This window comes from Scleropages formosus, chromosome 16 (assembly GCF_900964775.1).
Source record: "Scleropages formosus chromosome 16, fSclFor1.1, whole genome shotgun sequence".
Taxonomy (NCBI): Eukaryota; Metazoa; Chordata; class Actinopteri; order Osteoglossiformes; family Osteoglossidae; genus Scleropages; species Scleropages formosus.
The window spans coordinates 17,370,633-17,390,218 of NC_041821.1; the positions used below are offsets into that span (position 1 = coordinate 17,370,633).

Here is a 19,586-nt window from a genome sequence, read left to right on the forward strand (position 1 = left end):
CTGTAAGAATCAGAACGAGCTGTATTGCCAGTATGTTCACACATACAAGGAATTTGTCTTGGTGACAGAAACTGTACTGTAAAGCTGGCAGAACAGTGTTTGCGGTGGATCTTTTAAGTACATTTATCTTTTCCTTTCTTTTTTCTTTTCTTTTCAGATCATTTCAGTACATTTTTTTTAATAATAGGGCCGGATTTTTAAAGGTAGTTATTAAATCTCCACTTCACCTGATTTGACAAGTGGATACTAATCATGGAAAATATACGGATTTGTTCATTCCTATTTCATAACCACAATGTATGAAAATGTATGTAGGACTCCGGGAGAAATGGCCTTTAGCGGAACAGAAAAAAAACAGAACTGCAGGCGTTTTCTTATTCGGTTGGAGTTTAGCACGCACATTTTCACTGGGACTTTCCACTTCCGCTGAAAACTGTGCAATGATGGCACTCTTCCGGTTGAACAGCAGTTCCGCCATGGAAAGGAAGTGACGTAAAGGCAACTTCCTTTATGTTCTACGAATTCCGGGGCAGTTTGTCCAAGTGTGTGATCGTGTTGTATCCTGAGGTTTGTGTCGTTTTGTGAAGATGCTTTAGTTCTTGTGTCTCTCCGTTACTTATATTATAAGAAAAAGAAACTGGTAAACAAAAAATGGTGTAAACCCTATTATGTATATGTAGCTAACAGTTTTCATTTGCGTATCCCGTAGGTCGCGACCAGACAACTGACTGATCGGTGATCCCACAGTTTTTTGCGATCATCATGTTTACTAATTGAGTTATGTTAGAAATATCCGAAGCAGACGTTTTGTTTTTTTTCCCTCCACATATTTACGTCAACGCTAATAGCATGTTTGTAATTTCATAAAAAATAAAAACAGCATCAGTCATCAAGACGGGGTGGGTACGTAACGTAGCTGTCCTTGCTTTGCTGGAAAGATTTATTGCAAATATACTACAGTTTTAACTTCAGCGTTACCTAGATTTGTACTAAAGGAGTCTCCTCTTTTCTCTCTGACACCGGTCTTAGTAAGCTGACAGAACTTCTAGGGTATGGAATTTTTCTTGACATGATTTTACCCTTCCTTGAATATCATAAAGTTGGAAAATTTTTACTGTATCAGTGAAAGTGTAGGGTAAGTACCTTGATCAGGAGTACAAAAACAAGAATATCTATTTGTACCTTTCATGTTTGAGTCTGAAGTGGTGGCTCTAACCACTACACTTGTCTCCTGACTGTAACCACTCTGTGTGTTGAATTTTGCGAAGCTGTTGATTTTTTTTTTTTTTTTTTTGTTGTGTGTTGATGTGCTTTCTTGGTTTCCAACTCAGGTTGTTTGATTGCCCAGGTGCAATCATGTCTGGTACTAGTGGAGGGAAGCGGGCAGCAGGACATGGAGGGGATAGCCCACCTGGACCCGTGGAAAAGAAAGGGAAAAAAGAAGAAAAAACCACCACTACATTGATTGAACCCATTCGCATCGGTGGAGTGTCCTCTACGGTCAGTTATTTAAGCCTCTTCAGTTTAATAATTTTACATAAATGTCTCTCTCAGTACTTTTTAGGATCTTTGTGCTGTAGAGTTGAATCTTCAGTTTGCCGTCAAAACTGGGGCAAAAGCTAATGAACAACCTTTTAAAATCTTTCGAGAGTTCTCGGACTTAGATTTGGTAAGCTTGCTGTTTTGTTTTTAATTAGATTTTACAAGAAAGAGTAAATATTGTTAGTCTAAATATTGTTTAAAAAAAAAAAAAGGGCTGACACTGTCAAACTTCAAGAAGCAACAATAAAATGAATTTGCACAGAACATGTGCAAGTTTTGTTGTGTCCTGAGTGCCTTCATCAGCATTCTTGTACATTACATGAAGAGAGCCACTGGACAGTCCATGCAGTCCACTGGCCTTGTGACAGGTTATGATGTCATAGTGCCTAGATAAATAGTTGCACAACAAAGTAACAACATGGTCTTCAGTAAAACAACATGATCAACAGAAGCCTGATGTGAAATTCCACATGGGAAAGTAAGCTGAACTTTAAAGTAACTGAATCTCAGTTGCAGATGTGGCTGCACAAGCGAGTCTTTAATCTGAATACCAATTATACTGGCTCCCTGTGTTACAGATGTTTGCGTTATGAATTTTTAATTCTGAATCTTTTTTCAAGATTTAGTTGCAATTTTTTTTCTCCTGTTAATGTTATTTGATGCTGAAAGGCACCCAAAAAAATGGAGACAGCTTTTTTGACGAATCGTCCCCAAATTCCACTACAAGTTCCTTTTAGGACTTGTATGAAGGTATTTTAGAAGTGTTCTGAAGGTAAAGTGTGGCCCTACACCTTGTTGTTCGTGTGCTATATTCTGTCCCAATCTCGTAATTTTTTTTTTACTATAAACAAAAATTACATAAGGATAAACTTTTTTTTTCTACAACAGTTCTCAAATAAATTCCACTTGCTGCACATTGATAGAAAAAGAGAATTTTCAGGAATGCAGCAGACTTAAAGAAGTGTGTGTTTTTTTTTCTGTTTCAGAGTATACTTCATTCTGATCTGTTTTATGCTGTGAAATGTATGTCTACAGGAGGAAATGGACATGAAAGTCTTGCAGTTTAAGAACAAGAAACTGTGTGAGCGTTTGGAACAGAGACAGGCTATGGAGGATGAGCTTCGTGAAAGGATTGAGAAGCTGGAGAAACGTCAAGCCACTGATGATACAACTCTTCTTATTGTCAACCGCTGCTGGAGCCAGGTGCCTTATTCTGTAAAACATTTCTCACAGAATGACTACTAGTGTCATTCAGTGCATTCTGATTTTTGGAATTCGGGAACTTTGAATGTTTATTCAGATAAGTGGCAGCGTCTGCATAAATACACTGACACAATGCAGTGGATGTATCCGTAAGATGAATACTTTGGTTCTAGAGAGCTCCATACTTGAAGTCTTTTAGTTACACTTTACACCCCATTTTTGCCAAAATTATCTCCCTTTGTAAGTCATTGTAGAGCTACAGATTTTCAGTAACAAATCAGTAATTATGTGAGGGAAGCATGTGCTTTGTGCATGCTACAGCAGGAACAGGGAGCCAGATACTGCAGATCTTCGGATTGCATGGTAACAGCTCTAACCAGTGTGCTACTGCTTGGCCCAGGTTGTAGCAAACACTTAGCGTCTTGTTGACACCTCAAGTACAACTCCATAATATTGTGCCTTGCAGAGACTGTGTGAAATACACTGCAATGCACTCAACCTATTAAGGATCAGTGCACAGAACTAGGTATTACTGAACCACTTGGAAAACAGCTTTGCAGAATTGGAGTTGAGGGCATCTACTGTAATAGAAAATTCTGTGAGATTGCAGTGTTGTTGAAATCTTGTTCCTGTTTGCTGCACTGTAGAATCGCATTGTTTTATCACTCTAGCAATTTCATTCCCAATATTTTATTCATTAGGTCCACAGTTTATGAACAGATTTGAGACTGGAAGTCTGCTTATCACTCAATTTGATAACTAAGTCACGTGTACCAGCATGTTGCAAACAATAAAAACCGAACAGTACACCTGTCCATCCACTTATTAATGGGTTTGGTTCTGTAAAACCCTCAAAGTTATAGAAAAGAAAAATAGTCTGACACTTCCATCCATCCATTCTCAATAATTGCTTGTCTGATGCAGTGTTGCAGTGGACCTGAGAACTAAAGTAAATGGGGACGTGTATTTTAAAAACGAGTGACTTGTAGAGCAAAAAGCCTGTATTGTATCGACGGAACAGCAGTATTTGTATGGATATAATTTTATGTGATAAACATTCCCAGGGTAGTAGCTGGTGGCTATAGAGCTAGGAGAAATCCCTGGAATCTGTTTGGTACAATACAGTTACTATGTTTTAGGGGTATGGAATCCTAGACCTTTTGTTTTGTGAGCTTCTAGCTGAGCTCTTAGTTACTAAGGTATTTTACATTTACATTTATTTATTTAGCTAATGCTTTTCTCCAAAGTTACTTAGTTATTTACCTATTTATACTGCTCTAATTTTTGCTGGAGCAATTTTAGGGTACGTACCTTGCTCAAGGGTACTGCAGCTGGAGGTGGGAATCATTTTGTGACTGAAAGTATCACATTGTTCAGATCATGTTAAATGTGAAAAAGTTAACTTGGATCTTGCTTAATTTGATTTGTGATGCAAAGCATTAAGTCAAACTCCTGATCTTCTGCAAAATCAGAAGTGATTGCCCACCTTTGCTATTTTGCTGTAGTTTGATTTTCGTTGTCTATTGAACAAGTAAAACCACTGTTATGATCTAGAGTATTGTGTGTGTTTTTTTTTTTCTATAAAATTGTTACTCTGATAAAATTATTAATTTTGCGTACCTTGGGCGAACTTTTAAATAATATTCTGGGAATAAATTGAAGCCCAAGTTGTGTATTCTTCACTTTGTGAATTGTTGCATATATCTGTTACTATATCTGGTGGCCTTACATATTTGGAACCAGGTTTTTCCTTGTGTACCAGGCTGTGTCTCTATGGATACCCCTTGCAGTCAAGTTGCTGACCTAAGTATGCCAGGGCATCCCTCAGGAAGAGCTGGAGGTTGTTGATTGGAAACTGAAAATGTGGGCCATCCTGCTACCACTGCGACCCTCACCTGGAACAGCAGTTAGATGAAACTAAAGCCTCTATAATTCCACCAGTGTATTTTTGGCTAATTCATCATCTTTCCTCGTTTCACAGTTGGATGATGCTGTTCAGGTCATGCTACAAAAGTTTGATCCAGATGTAAACAAGGAAAATATGAATCCTTCTGACTCAAATCTTGAAGAAGGGGAAAGCAGCCAGCTTGAACCCAAGGATTCAGTGGAAGCTAATGAGGCTGATAAAGAAGGTGTGGAACTACAGCAGTGTGAGACTAGTGGTAAGGATTTTATCGTTATTGCTGAGTTTTCATTTACTAAATTCATTTAATTTCCAGTTTTCATTGTGTTTTACTTATTATGTAAAGGTTTTTCAAAACACTCTGTATACCAAGAGTCCGGTAACAGGAGGTCCTTTCCCATTATTTTAAATGTGGAGGAAAAATGCACTGTAATTCTGTTCTTTGAAAAAAGCTTTACTTTATGGATATGCCCAAATATTTCCACGAACCCTTCAAACTCATAAAAACAGTCTAAAGAGATGGTAATGAAAACGTTAGGAAGATAATTTCCTTAACCATGTTTAATAACTTAACAAAGACAAAATTAGGGCAGACTTTTTTTTTTTTTTTTTTTTACTAAATTACTATACAGCAAGTACATGTAAACACATAGTACATTTACAGTTATTTAGCGGATGCATTTCTCCAAAGTGATAAATCTCAGTAAACAATATAAAAAGTGCATTACATCAACATGATGTTTGAATGCGGCTGTACAGTCAATTTGTCACACACCACCATATGAACCAGTATACATCGCATGAGTAGCTGCATACAGGCTTTCCATTATTAAACAGATTATTAAAATTATTAAGCATAACAAGGACTTGAGATAAGGATTTGACAGAAAGATGTTTTGAGACCCTTTTTAAATGTACAGCGGTATGTGAACAAAAAACATGGAAAGAAAGGAAAACATTTCTCAAAACTGTAGTAAAACAACTTGAAAAACAATTCAGAATTAGGAAGAGGTTATCGTTGTTGAAAAGTCTGCACTGCATTGGTTCATGACTTCTTTATCATCAGGGAAAAGTCTGCCTCAGACACGGGAAAAAAGTATGTAATGCCAGGAGCAGTCGGTCTATGTACTGAACATGGATACAACTTTTTTTTTTATGTAGAAAGTCTGTATACTGGGGTATACCTACATTTTTATAATATGTTCTTAATATTCATTGTTCAGAAACCTGTTCTATAAGGGATTAGTGTACTTTTATGCAGGGACCTTCATAATGTTTCTGTAGCAATTGCACAATATAGATTTGAATGTATTTTAGGAATAAGCTGGGGCGGCACGGTGGCATAACGAATAGCACTGCTGTGTCACCAGACCAAGGTGGTGTGAGAACATAGTTTTGTTCTCTGCTTGTTCTTAGGAGTTTTCATGTTTTCTCCATGTTCACGTGGGTTTCATCCCATGGTCCAAAGACATGTTTCAGGTCAATTGGTGACGCTGAATTGCCTACAGACCAAACCCTGGTCAGTCGGTGCCAGTCCCAAGCTCAGGTAAATAGTGAGGGTTGACATCAGGAAAGGTATCTGGTTGCAAAATTTATGCGCCAACTGCACCTTCAAATGCTGTAGTACTTGGAGATAAAGCGGCCAACCTGGGTTCTCCTGGAAAATGCACAGTAAAACTAAATAGTAATAGTCAGACATAAGCTGCACTTAAAATTTTTAAATCACTTTAAGAATTGTTGTTTTTTTTCTCCTTTCAGCGTAGGTCAGATTTTCTTTAAAAATTCAAGCAGTTGCAATTCAAAGAGTCAGGACAATTAAAAAGACATTCAAGTAATCTCATATAGCGGTTTGATAGCATAAATCGGCAAAAATCACACAGTAGTCTTTTCACACATCATAGTCAATTCTTCATATGAAAATATATCTTTCTTGGGGTCTTGTAAATGCTAATACTATTTTTCTCAATGGTTATTAGCCACAGATCGTGGGTGTCCTCCTGCTGCTCTCAGTGACATGGCCAAGAACTTCCTTTGTACTTTGAGCAGTAGCAGCGAAGAAGAAGTGAGTCTGCAGTTACAGGACAGGATGCAATTCAGCAAAGTGGCTGTGGCCCATGTTGTATGTGCCTTTGACCATCTACACCATCGCATTGAAGACTTGTGTGCCCATGTCCAAAATGATGGTATGGTAATTATGTATTTATTAATTGTTTTTAAAGAAACAAAATGTGAAATTTTCAGGGGTTTGTGTATAATAATCTCATAATACATTACTGGCTATTTAACACACCAAAGTAGTAGATATAGAAATGCTGCATGCAGGTGAGGTTTGGGTTAAGGTGCATATTTTACTTTGATGCTGCAGACACAGAAGGTCATATAGTGTGAGTAATGTTAAAACACCTTTTCTGTTTATATTGTGTAGTTCATACTACAGGACAACTTGCTACTGAACAGTAAGTTTCAGTTTCAGCTGGTACTTTGTAATCAAATTAAATTCAGCCAAAGATGCCTTCGTACTTTGACAGTGTACGATGAGGGCAGTCAAGCAGATGTTCTCTCTTTGAACCGGACGCTCCTGGAGGAAAACGGCCAGCTGCAGGATCTTGCTTCATCCCTGCAGGGTAGACACCACAGAATGTCTTTGGAGGTGAATTACCCTGTGTGCGTTTGTCTAAAATTTTAAATGAACAGTTTTTTTTAAGAACAAATATCCACTAACTTCATTAGAGGCAGCAAGCTTTGTCTGTAATAACATTGTTCCTCTGTGTGTCTCCTTGGTAGTATAATGAATTGGTGGATAAGGTGACAAGTTCGGAGACTAAAGTGTCAGAAATGGAAACTGCTGTGGAGGACTTGCAGTGGGATATAGAGAAACTTCGCAAGAGGGAGCAGAAGCTCAACAAGCATTTGGCTGAGGCTTTGGAACAGGTTTGCCATTAATCACATTCTCGGTTTCCTGAACCAGCTTTCCAGACATTGATAAGCTTAGTCCTAGAATGAAACATTTTCAAAGTAGAATGGCTGTTGATACTTTTGTTTAGTCCACAACTAGGCTTACTTCAGCCAGTTGGTTCCGAACAGATTTTCACTGACTTCTGTGCATTTTGTTCCTAAATATATCACTTAGCTTTATTCTTGCTTAAACCCATTTGATTCTGCCACATACTGCTAATGGTACATGACAATTTAGAAAATGTCATTTGTTACCTCGTGTATTGCATTTTCGTTCACTCTAATATCTAAGTAGGATGCACAATTCATTGTAAAAATTGTAAAGTTACTATTTAATTTTATGTGGCGCTCAATCCTGAAAATGGAGCGCATTCACAAAGTTCAATCAAAGCATATGGCAAACTATCAGATAGTGTAGTGCATTGTCATGTTTGGTATAGTGGTAGAATAATGGGCAAAAATACCAGAAAATCAAACCAGAGATCGATTATACGTGAGGAAAATTGGTTGTGTTATGTCTATTTCAAATTTTTGTTATATGGGAACCCATTCTATGTCCGTGACTGTTAATTTAAAAAAAAAAAAAAAAAAAAGGGCAACATAAAGGAGTTTATTTACTGGTTGACTGAATGTTGAAATTGCCAAGATGCATGAAAATGCCATGAGCGTTTCTTGCCTAATGGGTACTGCGTCTCAGAAAGTCACATGATCATCGAAACCAGGATGATTGTAGAATAGACAAACATTAAATCCCACTGCCCAAATTTAGAATATGCAACATGTATCCATGGCTTTTCATATGTCATTTTGCTGTCTAATGTAGAAATTGAATCTGACTTCATCCAGACTATACATGTGAGACTCAGACACACAGCATGAGTTACCTTCTGGAGTGCAAGTTGGTTGTTCAGACTGTGGTAAATAATTGTTCTCTCAGTTGTCCTTGGATTGTCCCAGACTAAGAGTAGATGCATTCCTCAGTTACTTTGTTGAAAGTTCATAAAAATCCTTCTTTTCTTTAGTTGAACTCTGGGTACAACACCTGTGGCAGTTCAGGGGGGCTTCCAGGTGGCCAGATAACACTCAACATACAAAAGGTGAGAACTTGATTTTGTACATATAGTGACACGTGTGCATCAGAATTACTTCTAACTGAAAACCTTTTCTAATACTATGGTATTGTATACAGTGATGGTTAATTTAATGGACATACTTATTTTTTCCTCAGTTTGAGCTTTTGAACGCAGAGCTTGAGCAAAACCAAGAGCTGGCAAATAGCCGGATGGCAGAGCTGGAGAAGTTGCAGCTAGAGCTTCAGGAAGCTGTACGTGAAAGTGAAAAACTTAAGGTATGTATTGTTATCCTATTAAAGATAATGTAACAGAGTGACCTAATTGTACTCCTGTATTAATATGCATGATTTCAATACTATCAGACTTCACTGTGACCATGTTTATAAATCAAATCAAAAAGCAGTTGCGGTTCATTACATATACTGATAGGTGTATATTCCTTGCTTGTCATACCTTTCCCGGTGCCTTCAGAGGAGCTGCAAAGTCATCAGCTAGGAGCCCCAGCTTATTGAAAAGTTTTAAGTTGATCTTGATAAAAAATGGGGTATTTTACTTCCAGGGTGTGGACTCAACATAATTTCTACATGTTTGCTAATTTATCCTGACAAGATTGGAAAGATCATTGGGAGATTTAAGATTCTTTTTGAGTTTATTAAAAATGAAGAGTACTGTTGTCATCCATATTTTCATTCTTGGTTTATTCCCTGATTTCCAAATTTTAACCTATTTGCTGAAAGACTAATATAGCCATGGGGAAAAAAAAAAAAGCCATTACGAAGAGACTGTCACATCATTAGCTTTATACAAATGCTCATATCATATAGACGGTCGCTTGTCTGGACATGAAGAATTTGTACTAAACATTCCAGTATAAAGGCTCTTTCCATAAATGCACTAAATCTGAGATGGAGCATTTACAACCAAATGAGCAGTATTCCCAGTGGATGAACACAGAAACAGGTGAGTGTGTAGGCTGAAGATGCTGGGAATGTTAACTAGTGTCAATCTGGAAATGGAATGAAGTGTTTACCATTAGGACTAATTAGAGAAGACTCTTCAGTATTCTCAGAGATGGTTTTTATGAATAAATTAGGTTTGGATTCTGGGGGATTGGTTTATTTGGTAGTACTACTGATGCCTGACTTCCAACAAAGCTATCTGATGGTAGTTGTAAAGAGCAAAGCCTGAATCTGTAAAGATACTATAAGGTTTGTACATGTGTACGTTTAAAATTTTAGTGACCTTTTTAAAGAGTTTATCTTCCCGTTGTCTTCAATTTCTTCTCAACCATGTCTTTCTCAGATGGACCTACGAAACATTCCAGAGGAGGTGGTTAAAGAGACTCCAGAATATAAGTGCCTGCAGTCACAGTTCTCTCTACTGTACAATGAGTCTCTTGGGGTAAAAACACAACTGGATGAGGCCAGAGCACTGCTGCTCACTGCCAAGAATGCACATCTGCGCCAAATTGAACATATGGAGGTAGGGAAAGCTTGCAAAGCTCTGCCTTTTGTGTTGAGCAGTCCCATACAGCTACAAGGGCAACATGAGTGCTGAATCAGTGAGGTGGGGGTTTAGTGATCCAGCAGAATTTTTGAAAGGTATTAAGCTTGTATTTGCAACGCATCTGTAAGAGACGAGGCAGAAGACAGGAGATGCAGTCGCCCGTTACTGTGGGCTTTTATTTGCCCTTAGACAGGGGAGAAGGAAGGAGACAGGAAAGGGGGACCAGGGCACAGGTAGGGAGAAGTTTTATGCTGGTCAGGGGGGCTGGGAGAGTCGGGTTGGTTCGGATTCGCCTCGTTCTCTCCTCGGTCTCTTCTCCCTACTCCTGTGCACCGGGGAAGAAATACGGAGTGAAATCAGCCCCAGCTGTGGCTGCTTTGCCCCCGTCTCCGCCCCCTCCCCGGGCGGCCTCGGCGTGCTACAGCATCCTATGCCATTTGTAGATAACCTTTGTTCAGAAACAGTGATGAGCATAAGTATTGACAACACAGGTTGAAATATTGTTACTTTTATGGGTTAGTATATTGAAGTGTTATGTAGCCTCAAGAAGCAATTAGCAGGGACCATGCAAATGAGGTACCCGAACCGACAAAAGCTCAGCCATTTGCCTAATAACTTTTGCATTATCCTTTCTTTTGTGTGCAAAATAAGAGAATCTGATATAGTCAGGGGACGAGCGGTTCTGAAAATGTGTGTGTGTGTGTGTGTGTGTGTGTGAGAGATATAGTCAGGGGTGAAAAGTTAATTGCCCCAAAGTTAATTCAGTCTAAGTGAGGATGTAATTATAGACAGCTGTTTGACTACCTTGGTAAAAAACCAGCCTTGTCCAATATAAATTTAGTCATATTCTTACCATGAAATGTTTGAGTCAAAACACAGGTTCTTCAGAGACTCACCATGCCATACAACACAAGAAATTGCTCAAGATGTCTGGTGAAAACTTGTTAGACTGTTAACTTTTAGATTGCTTCATAGCCAGGTCTTCTTAGTCTCTGAAGCATGTTTGAAGCTGTATTCCTCAGTGAACATCCTGCCAAAATTTCTCCATGAGCAATGTGTAAAATCATCAAAAAGGTCAGAAAGAACCCCAGAACCAAATCCAGGGAGCTATAAGCCTCTTAGCTGAAATCATATCAGTTAGAAAGATACTGTGCAAAAAGAAAAAAGATACATGGGAGAACAGCATGGCAGAAGCCTAAGCTCGTTAAAAAAAATACAAAATTCTGTCTTTAGTTTTCCAGAAAAGTGTCTGACTAAAAGAAAAAGATTGCAAATATAAGAGGTGGAATTAATATTCATTTGTGTTTATACATGTTTGTGTGCGTAGTATACGAAAATTCAAAAGGCTGGGAATAGTGGATTTTTCAGGACCACAGAAAGCATCCCCCGTATAGTATGTTGTTCCGAGGATGGCCTGCATATTATTGTGAAATAAGCTGTCAGACAACTGAGGAAAAGTGGAAAAAACCTCCCATTACCAAGGAATTCTGACAAATATAAACCTGTGGGGTCCAAAGGCACGTGAGCGCACATCTCTTGTGAGCATTCCCCAGTATTGTATTGAGCCTGTATGGGCTGCTTCCTTAGCCAAGTTCAATGTGAATGCCCAGTTCAGAATTAGTCAGAGTGAACACAAGCCACGTTTTGGTAGTCTCAGGCCTCCTGATCTGGTGTGCATCTGTATGCAATTGCAGTTTAGGCCTTCTAAAATCACTTTTGATGGATCTTTTGATGGATCTGGAGGGTGCTGTGGTAGTGTGTAACCATTAATGATGTGTGACCATTAATGATGAAAGAGACTGTCAAAAACAGGTGAAAATGTGAATGGGGGAAATGTATGATTCTGCAACAGTTAAATATAAAAGAGAAGCTTTATTTAAATTTTAGTTTTTTTTTGTTTCCCCTTTGTCTTCAGAGTGACGAGCTGTCGTTACAGAAGAAGCTCCGGACAGAAGTCATTCAGCTTGAGGATACCCTGGCCCAGGTTCGCAAGGAGTATGAGATGTTAAGAATTGAATTTGAGCAGAACCTTGCAGCTAATGAGCAAGCAGGTATCAGTATATTTCAATGTGTACTTTGTCCTGCAAGACTTTTGTCAGCTTTGCACTATTTTAATATTTTCAGTTACTGATGTGATTTTGAGTTGAAATGAATAGGTGAAGAGTACAGCAACATTAGAACTTACCGTTTGTGTTCCTCTAACATTCTTGTGGATGTTTATTTTCATATGGTAGTGCCGTGTAAGGCACACAGGATTTTGTGGTGAGACAAAGGATTGGAAATCAGGTCTGTCCGCTGCAAGGCAATTGCTCTAAGCACTTTTCTGTCCCTTGCTTGTATTTTTTTTTTTTTTTTTTTTTTTTTAATTATTATTTTAATTAGATCACTAATCATCATTCCTGGTGTTGTGTTAAATATGAAAAGTACTGACACGTTTTTAGTGCAGTTGTTTTGGTGTTTCTTCTCCCGTCCAGTGCAGTGAGGTTATGTGTAATACTTATAACCTGTAACTTTTCTAATTAAAACATTTTGTGAATACATTTAATAGTGCAGTAATTAATACTCAATGCTAATCTTGTATTTTTACACAGTTCTGGATGTTGATCTATTTAAATTGAGTAAAAATATATATTTCCTTCCCCAGGTCCTATTAATAGAGAGATGCGTCACTTAATTAGTAGCCTTCAGAATCACAATCATCAGTTGAAGGGAGATTTGCAACGCTACAAAAGGAAGCTTCGAGAGACACAAGCTGAAATCAATAAGGTTTGTAACAGAATGATGCTTTGCATACAAGTGAGCATTCATTCAGTGGCATGAAAATGTCAAGATTTTCTCTTTTTACATGTTTAACATTGAATACCATTAGATTTTGAACGAAACTTGTACACCAAAATTCCGCAATTGTAAAGCACACATTTTTTCAGATTTCAATGACTTAAACCGTTTCAATGTGTTTAATAGTCAGCATCTTAACCACTGATTCTTTACCTCTCAGACTTCCTTCATAAGCTAGTAAAATAGTGTGATCAAATTAAATGTCATAGGACTGCTCAAATAGAGAAAAACATGGAGAAAATTTTTATATCACACTGTATACTTGCGAAAATGAGTAAAAGTTAAATACTTTTATTTTTCAGATTTTTCTTTTCACCTTGTTTTTCTTATCTTGTATACCATGTTCAGGCTCATGATTCCAATCATGTTTTTTCTTAGCTGCGATGTCAGAGTGGTGACGTAGGGTTTGTAACATTGGAGGAACCCACCAGCGATGCAGGGGTGGATGTCAAGAAAGAGGAGGATGATGAACAAGAAGAGGAAGAAGACAGAAGGAGGGAGGCTGAGAGGCAAAGAGCCAGAGAGAGAGAGAGGGAGAGGGAGGCAGAGAGGGAGCGAGAACGGGAACGGGAGCGGGAAAGGGAACGAGAAAGGCAAAGAAGTGAGGAGTTGAAGAGGAAGGATTCAGACACCCTTAAGATGCTCAGGACTGAGCTTAAGTAAGTGCATCACATACTTGTATAATAAATAATAAAGTAGGTAACTGTGTGAGAAGAGTGCTCCATAAAAATTAATTGAAATAGGTTGTAATTGATAGATGCCATAGGTTTCTATAAAGCAGAGCTCAGATAATTCTTTCTGTTAGCTTAGCTCACCTCTGTGATCACTTGTGATTCTTTGTGCATGCATTTGCAGAGCGGTCAGCTGGCGGAGCAACCACCAAAAAGTTACAAGGTTTAGCAAATTAACTTTTGTAATCACACTAAGATATGGGTTGGGTACTTATTGCACTCGGTGTGCTTGTTCTTGTTTTACTCATTTACTTAATTGACCACGGTTGCCCATTACTTTTTCATGTGTTCAATTTCTCACTGTATAATTTAATATGTATATTATCAAAGTGCAAATTACAAAAGACTGACCCGTTTTCCACTTTGTCATATTGTATTAACTCCTCTGAGCCCATTTAGTATTGTCTCATCTGTTCCCCTATCCAGGAAAGCTCAAGAATCACAGAAAGAGATGAAACTTTTATTGGACATGTATAAATCAGCCCCCAAAGAACAGCGAGACAAAGTACAGCTCATGGCTGCAGAGCGCAAGTCTAAAGCTGAGGTATGTTCAGAAATTTTAATAACTGTCTGTACTTGCTCATAAATCAGCTTCACATCTTAAACAAAGCTTTATGATTATGAAATTCTGAAGGAACTCAGAATTAAATAATGCAAAATTTAATACTGGCATTAAGCATAAAAGTGTCCTATTCTGTCAATCTCTGGCCTAGGTGGATGAGTTAAGAGTACGAGTTCGAGACCTGGAAGAGAGGGAAAAAAAGGAGAGCAAAAAACTGGCTGATGAAGATGCCCTTAGGAAGATTCGCATGGCTGAGGAAACCATTGAACATTTGCAGAAGAAGCTTACAGCAACAAAACAGGTAATCAGAGGTGTAGTCAGCTTTTTTTTAAAGGTGAAAAGGATTTAATTGTATATACAATGTCTCTTGGTCTTCCATATGTTTGAGTTCCAAATGTTCAAAGGTACAAACATTTTCTTCATTTTTAGTAGGATTTTCTTTAGTTGCCTGTTTTCTAAAATTTCTATTGCAGAGCAACAGAAACCTACATTACCATGGCCAGCTGTTATTTGGCAGTAAACTGCAATCAGAAGTTTTTAGTGTTTATAGGTCGTGTCTGTTGTTTGTCTCACTCACCTCTAATATTTTCCTCTCTCCCACATTTGGGTGATGTCTGGCAGTTTCATACCTACATAGCGATCGCATGCTTTAAAGTAGAAGTCTCTGAATGAGGAAAATTGATGGAAAGTGGTATTATATTTGAATTAACAGACCCTGCAGCAACATTGATCAGACAGTAAGACTGAATAAAGCTTGAACCCCTCTATTGCAATTCCAAATATTTGATTGCTTGCCCTCTTAATGAGATTACATTTCCCATTTATTTTAAATAGTTTTACAGCTATCATTACGAAGTATATCTGTTGAGAGACAAATCCTGGCTGTTTTTCATTGCAGGAGGAGGAGGCCTTGCTTAGTGAGATGGATGTTACAGGTCAAGCGTTCGAAGACATGCAAGAGCAGAACAGTCGACTGATGCAGCAACTAAGAGAAAAAGATGATGCCAACTTCAAGCTAATGAGTGAGAGGATCAAGTCTAACCAGATCTACAAACTACTACGGGAAGAGAAGGAGGAGCTGGCTGACCAAGTACTAACACTTAAGACACAGGTAAACCTGATCTGATGAGTGGTTAAGTACAATGAAGATCACCTTTGCTATGAAACATGAGACTAAGACCACCTTGACCTTGCCCAGGAGTAAATCATGTTAAACCATTGATGTCAGCTAACGCATTTAGTTTTTTGAATTTTTGTTTGCAATTTTAATTGCGTGAAACAAAAATTCTAAGTAAGGCTGATTAAATTAGGCTTAGAAAGAAAACCAGTTGACACATGTGTTCGCTGCCCAGTATGCTCTGCTTCCATTGATGAAATAAAACAAATCCATGATAATCTTTTTTGTGAATACCAAAGAATTAGTTTTCTAGTTTGTCACTGAGAGTTATAATAAAGGATCACAACATGTCCGATTGAATGAATGAAGACATTCTTTCCCATTGGTCACTTGGTATTTGAAAAGTCACTGATGCATTTATTAGAAATGTGACATACATTTTGCATGATATTTAGCTGTCAGCTTTCTGGTCAGCTGTGGAGTTTGGGAACAGATATTATAAAAGCAGGAACAGTGTCTCAAAGAGAGCTCCCTCTCATGCATTATCACAGGTTGATGCTCAGCTCCTTGTAGTGCAGAAGTTAGAAGAGAAGGAGGGTGTACTTCAAAGCTCACTTGCTGCACTGGAGAAAGAATTGAGTCTTCGCACACAAGCCCTAGAGCTCAACAAAAGAAAGGTAGGAGGAAATGTACATGGAATTTCACAGTGTTTATATTAGCTCTTTGAATATTGTTCATCTGTACTTTAAATTCATAGCACAGATGGTGCTTAATTTTTAGTTTTGCTGCAATACACATATATGCACAGACCTTCATTCACACCATACATACATATAGTCTGACCTTAATAGCATTTTGAGAGCTGATAAGTCCCTAACAATTGACACATTGGAATTCCAGTATGACTATTTTTGTTTTTAACCATTTTAAAGGGACATTTGAAGATGTATCATCAGTATGCTATCCAGATACAGAATCTTGACTATGGTAAAATATACATTATACCACGGGACTAAATATTTCAGCTCAAGAAATTAAGTTCTTAATTAATGGGAAGCTTGCCTATTTTCATTATCTCTAATAATGTAGTTACTGTACATGTTTCACTTCTGGTTATGAATTGCATTATGTAATTTTTTTTTTACTGGTCTGCTAATTATATAGTGACTTAACATGTCTGGAAAAGACTGAATTTATTTTATATACATTTGTGTATACAAGGTAGACCTCGATTTACAACACGTGACTTACGACCACCCAGACTTAAGAATGGTTGTCCCATTAGCAAAATAATATATTTTTGAGTGCTAACGTTTGGTCATAATGTCTAACAGTGGCTACTCCATCTGCCATACAATAACATAGGCTGACAATTGACAATTGAAAAAGGTTTTTGACAATTGACAAAAACCATAGGTATAATATGCCTATTAAAATCAGCTGCAGAAAATCAACACGCAAGAAATGCTCTGCTAAGGGAGATTTTCTCGTAGTCATGTGGGCTTGCACCTTTGTTTCTCAGTGTTGTGAAGGAGCAGAGTCTTAAGTATAATTTTTTGTCAATGAATTTCTAGGAACTGTTGTGTATCATACATTGAGTTTAAGGTGCAAATTTCACTTTATCATATCAATAAAAATACTTATATATTGGAGTCTGGTAAATTGGAGTAAAAGGTGCATATATAAAGTAGGTACCTTTACAATGCAGTTTTGCTACAAGTAAAAATCTGTTTTGAAAAATTTTTGCGACATAAATTGTCTCTAAAGGCAGTAGGTTTAGTATAGTAGGATTGCATCTCAAGCAATCGTACTCCAAACCCTTATCGGTGTGCATGTTGTCAAAATCTGGTACAAATGAAGTTACATTTTTCATAAGCAACATACTGGACCAGTATTAGTGCAAGTACAGTAGTAATGAGAAGTGGGGTTTGAATCAGCAGCCTTCAGGTTTGAGGTGCATATCTTTAATAGCAACATGGTCTGCTACCCCATTGTATATGGTCAGTGTTTTATATAATTTACTCTGCTTGTCAAGCACTCTGTTTTCCACAAATTTTCTGTCAGGCAGTGGAGGCAGCACAGCTGGCAGAGGACTTAAAGGTACAACTGGAGCACACTCAAGCAAAGTTGCGGGAGATCCAAGCCTCTGTGTCAGATAACCGTACAGCCCGTGAAAGAGAGAGCTTCAACCTGAAAAAGGCACAGGTGCGTTCAGAATATGTTCAACATTCAAACTACGGTATTGTCGGGTCAGTTCATTCGAAGAATAACAACTAGATGGTTCATTTCTTGACAACAGAAATTCTGTGATAGCGCTGATATTAAAAAAAAAAAATGTGCTCCTATAGGAAGACTTGTCTAGGCTGCGTCGAAAACTGGAGAAGCAAAAGAAAGTGGAGATGTATACTGATGCAGATGAAATTTTACAAGAGGAGATCAACCAGTACAAGGTCAGACACTTTGCCTCTATTCCCATTATGGCTTATCTCACACACACACACACACACATATGGCTTATCAATGTATGTAATTTTTGTAGTTTTAATATAATATTGGAAGTTTGATTAAAAATTGCATCAATATGCCCAATATAATTATTACTGCTTCATTCCCTTTTCTCCTCTGGTCTTTTCATTGCTGCTTCTGACTCTGGTTTACCTTTCCATGTTGTGCTTTTTACAGGCAAAGTTGCGTTGCCCCTGTTGTAACACTCGAGACAAGGAGACTGTTCTGACCAAGTGTTTCCATGTCTTCTGCTACGATTGTCTAAAGACGCGTTATGACACTCGGCAGAGAAAGTGTCCCAAGTGCAATGCAGCTTTTGGAGCTAATGACTTTCACCGTATCTACATAACTTAAACCTTTTTTTTTCTTTTTCTTTTAATGTGAACAAAAGTGTCCAAAAAATATTTTTTTAAAACAGGATAGGGTATTTAGTTTAGAAGAAAGGAGTTAAGTACTTCTACCATATCTCATGAACTGTTTGTGTATGAAGATGAAGGCAAAACAAAGCGTGATACTCTCTTGAGTTAACTGTCACAGTAATTGCAGATACTAGTGGTCACTAAGAAATGTAGTGGCAAGGCAAATATGCTAATTTTACTATAATTGTCAGTTATTAGAATAAGTAATTGTTACTGCCAGTTTTGTGTTCCCACAAGGTAAAAACTAGGTGATCTTTTTTTCTATTAGTCATGCCTATTACTTTTTTGGGAGTTCAGACAGCACTGGAAAACATAATTACTTTAAATATTGACATAGTATTAAAATTTATATTTTCTGCTGTTGTAATCATAAAAGTGTGCTTTCACCTGGTAAACAAGAGCTAGTCCTTTTAACTGGATTGTAACAAATAAATGCATTAGTCAGAAATTTTTGCTGAAAGATTTTTGAGGCCATTCTTTCATTGTTCATTTTGGTTTTTTCTGTCTCACTCAGTGGAGATTGTTTAATAAAATTATATGGAAATTATTGGCCTGTGTTTTGTGTCTTCACATTTTCAATTTAAATATACAACCATTTCTCACGTAACAGAATTCATTTCTTTTATGAAATCACCATTGAGGTAATTGAAGTTTAGGCACATTCCTGTTGTGAGGGGGCAGAATGATTTTTTTTATGGAAAAAAATTGGTACCTACATGAACTTAACTACAAATTGTAACAAAATTTGAGTTGTATCACCTAAACTACTAAAACTGATATGAATTATTTGGCATCAGAACTGCTAGACTATACACTGAAACTTTGTAATTGGTATACTCTTGTCAGAAATACATGTTGATGGTTATAAATGATTGTTTAAAAAAAGTGTTGGATAGGGTAGTGTAACAACAATTCTCAACAACTTAGCAAGCCGCTTGGCCTGTCAAATGCGTCTGAGCAGGTGAAGTGGTGCTCGTATCTTCTCCAGGGAATTTTGTTGCAGCAGAACATTCCATGGAGTTCCAAGTCCTGGCAGTCCCCACCAGCTGAAATTCTGGGGTGGTGTGAGCATGGGATTGATGCAAGCTTAAGGATGGCCTCAAGGTGGAGTTGGCCTTTGGTAATGATTCATGGAGCCTGGATTTGATTCACACCATTTCCTTGGCTTATCTTCAGCAGGAAAGGATGAAGAAAACCTCCCCCACCTTGGACATTCCTGGTACCTGATTCAT

The 19,586-nt window shown here is 37.7% G+C and overlaps 1 protein-coding gene across 4 annotated transcripts; it reads left to right on the plus strand.

The window, feature by feature from the left end:
• The first annotated feature begins 505 nt into the window (after window positions 1-505).
• rnf40 (ring finger protein 40) lies at window positions 506-18,822 on the plus strand. 4 transcript variants are annotated; one of them, XM_029259085.1, is made up of 21 exons: window positions 506-567; window positions 710-903; window positions 1,332-1,500; window positions 2,578-2,745; window positions 4,727-4,907; window positions 6,625-6,831; window positions 7,177-7,298; window positions 7,433-7,579; window positions 8,626-8,700; window positions 8,832-8,951; window positions 9,979-10,158; window positions 12,098-12,233; window positions 12,827-12,948; window positions 13,399-13,679; window positions 14,178-14,295; window positions 14,465-14,614; window positions 15,212-15,424; window positions 15,982-16,107; window positions 17,495-17,635; window positions 17,779-17,880; window positions 18,113-18,822. In XM_029259085.1, the coding sequence occupies exons 3-21, from the start codon at window positions 1,357-1,359 to the stop codon at window positions 18,287-18,289; spliced, it is 2,910 nt and encodes a 969-aa protein (XP_029114918.1). In that variant the 5' UTR covers window positions 506-567; window positions 710-903; window positions 1,332-1,356; the 3' UTR covers window positions 18,290-18,822. The 4 variants fall into 4 exon arrangements, with proteins under 4 accessions (XP_029114918.1, XP_018606606.1, XP_018606608.1 ...); XM_018751090.2 differs by lacking the exon at window positions 710-903 and having other exon boundaries at window positions 517-567; XM_018751092.2 differs by lacking the exon at window positions 506-567 and having other exon boundaries at window positions 574-899.
• Window positions 18,823-19,586: the final 764 nt, after the last annotated feature.

What these genes read in the sequence shown, in the direction of transcription:
- rnf40 (XM_029259085.1), top strand. Translation starts at nt 1,357, where the DNA reads ATGTCTGGTACTAGTGGAGGGAAGCGGGCAGCAGGACATGGAGGGGAT. An exon ending in GTGAAAGTGAAAAACTTAAG is followed by an intron (nt 8,952 to 9,978) that starts GTATGTATTGTT and finishes TGTCTTTCTCAG; the next exon opens with ATGGACCTACGAAACATTCC. An exon ending in CACAAGCTGAAATCAATAAG is followed by an intron (nt 12,949 to 13,398) that starts GTTTGTAACAGA and finishes GTTTTTTCTTAG; the next exon opens with CTGCGATGTCAGAGTGGTGA.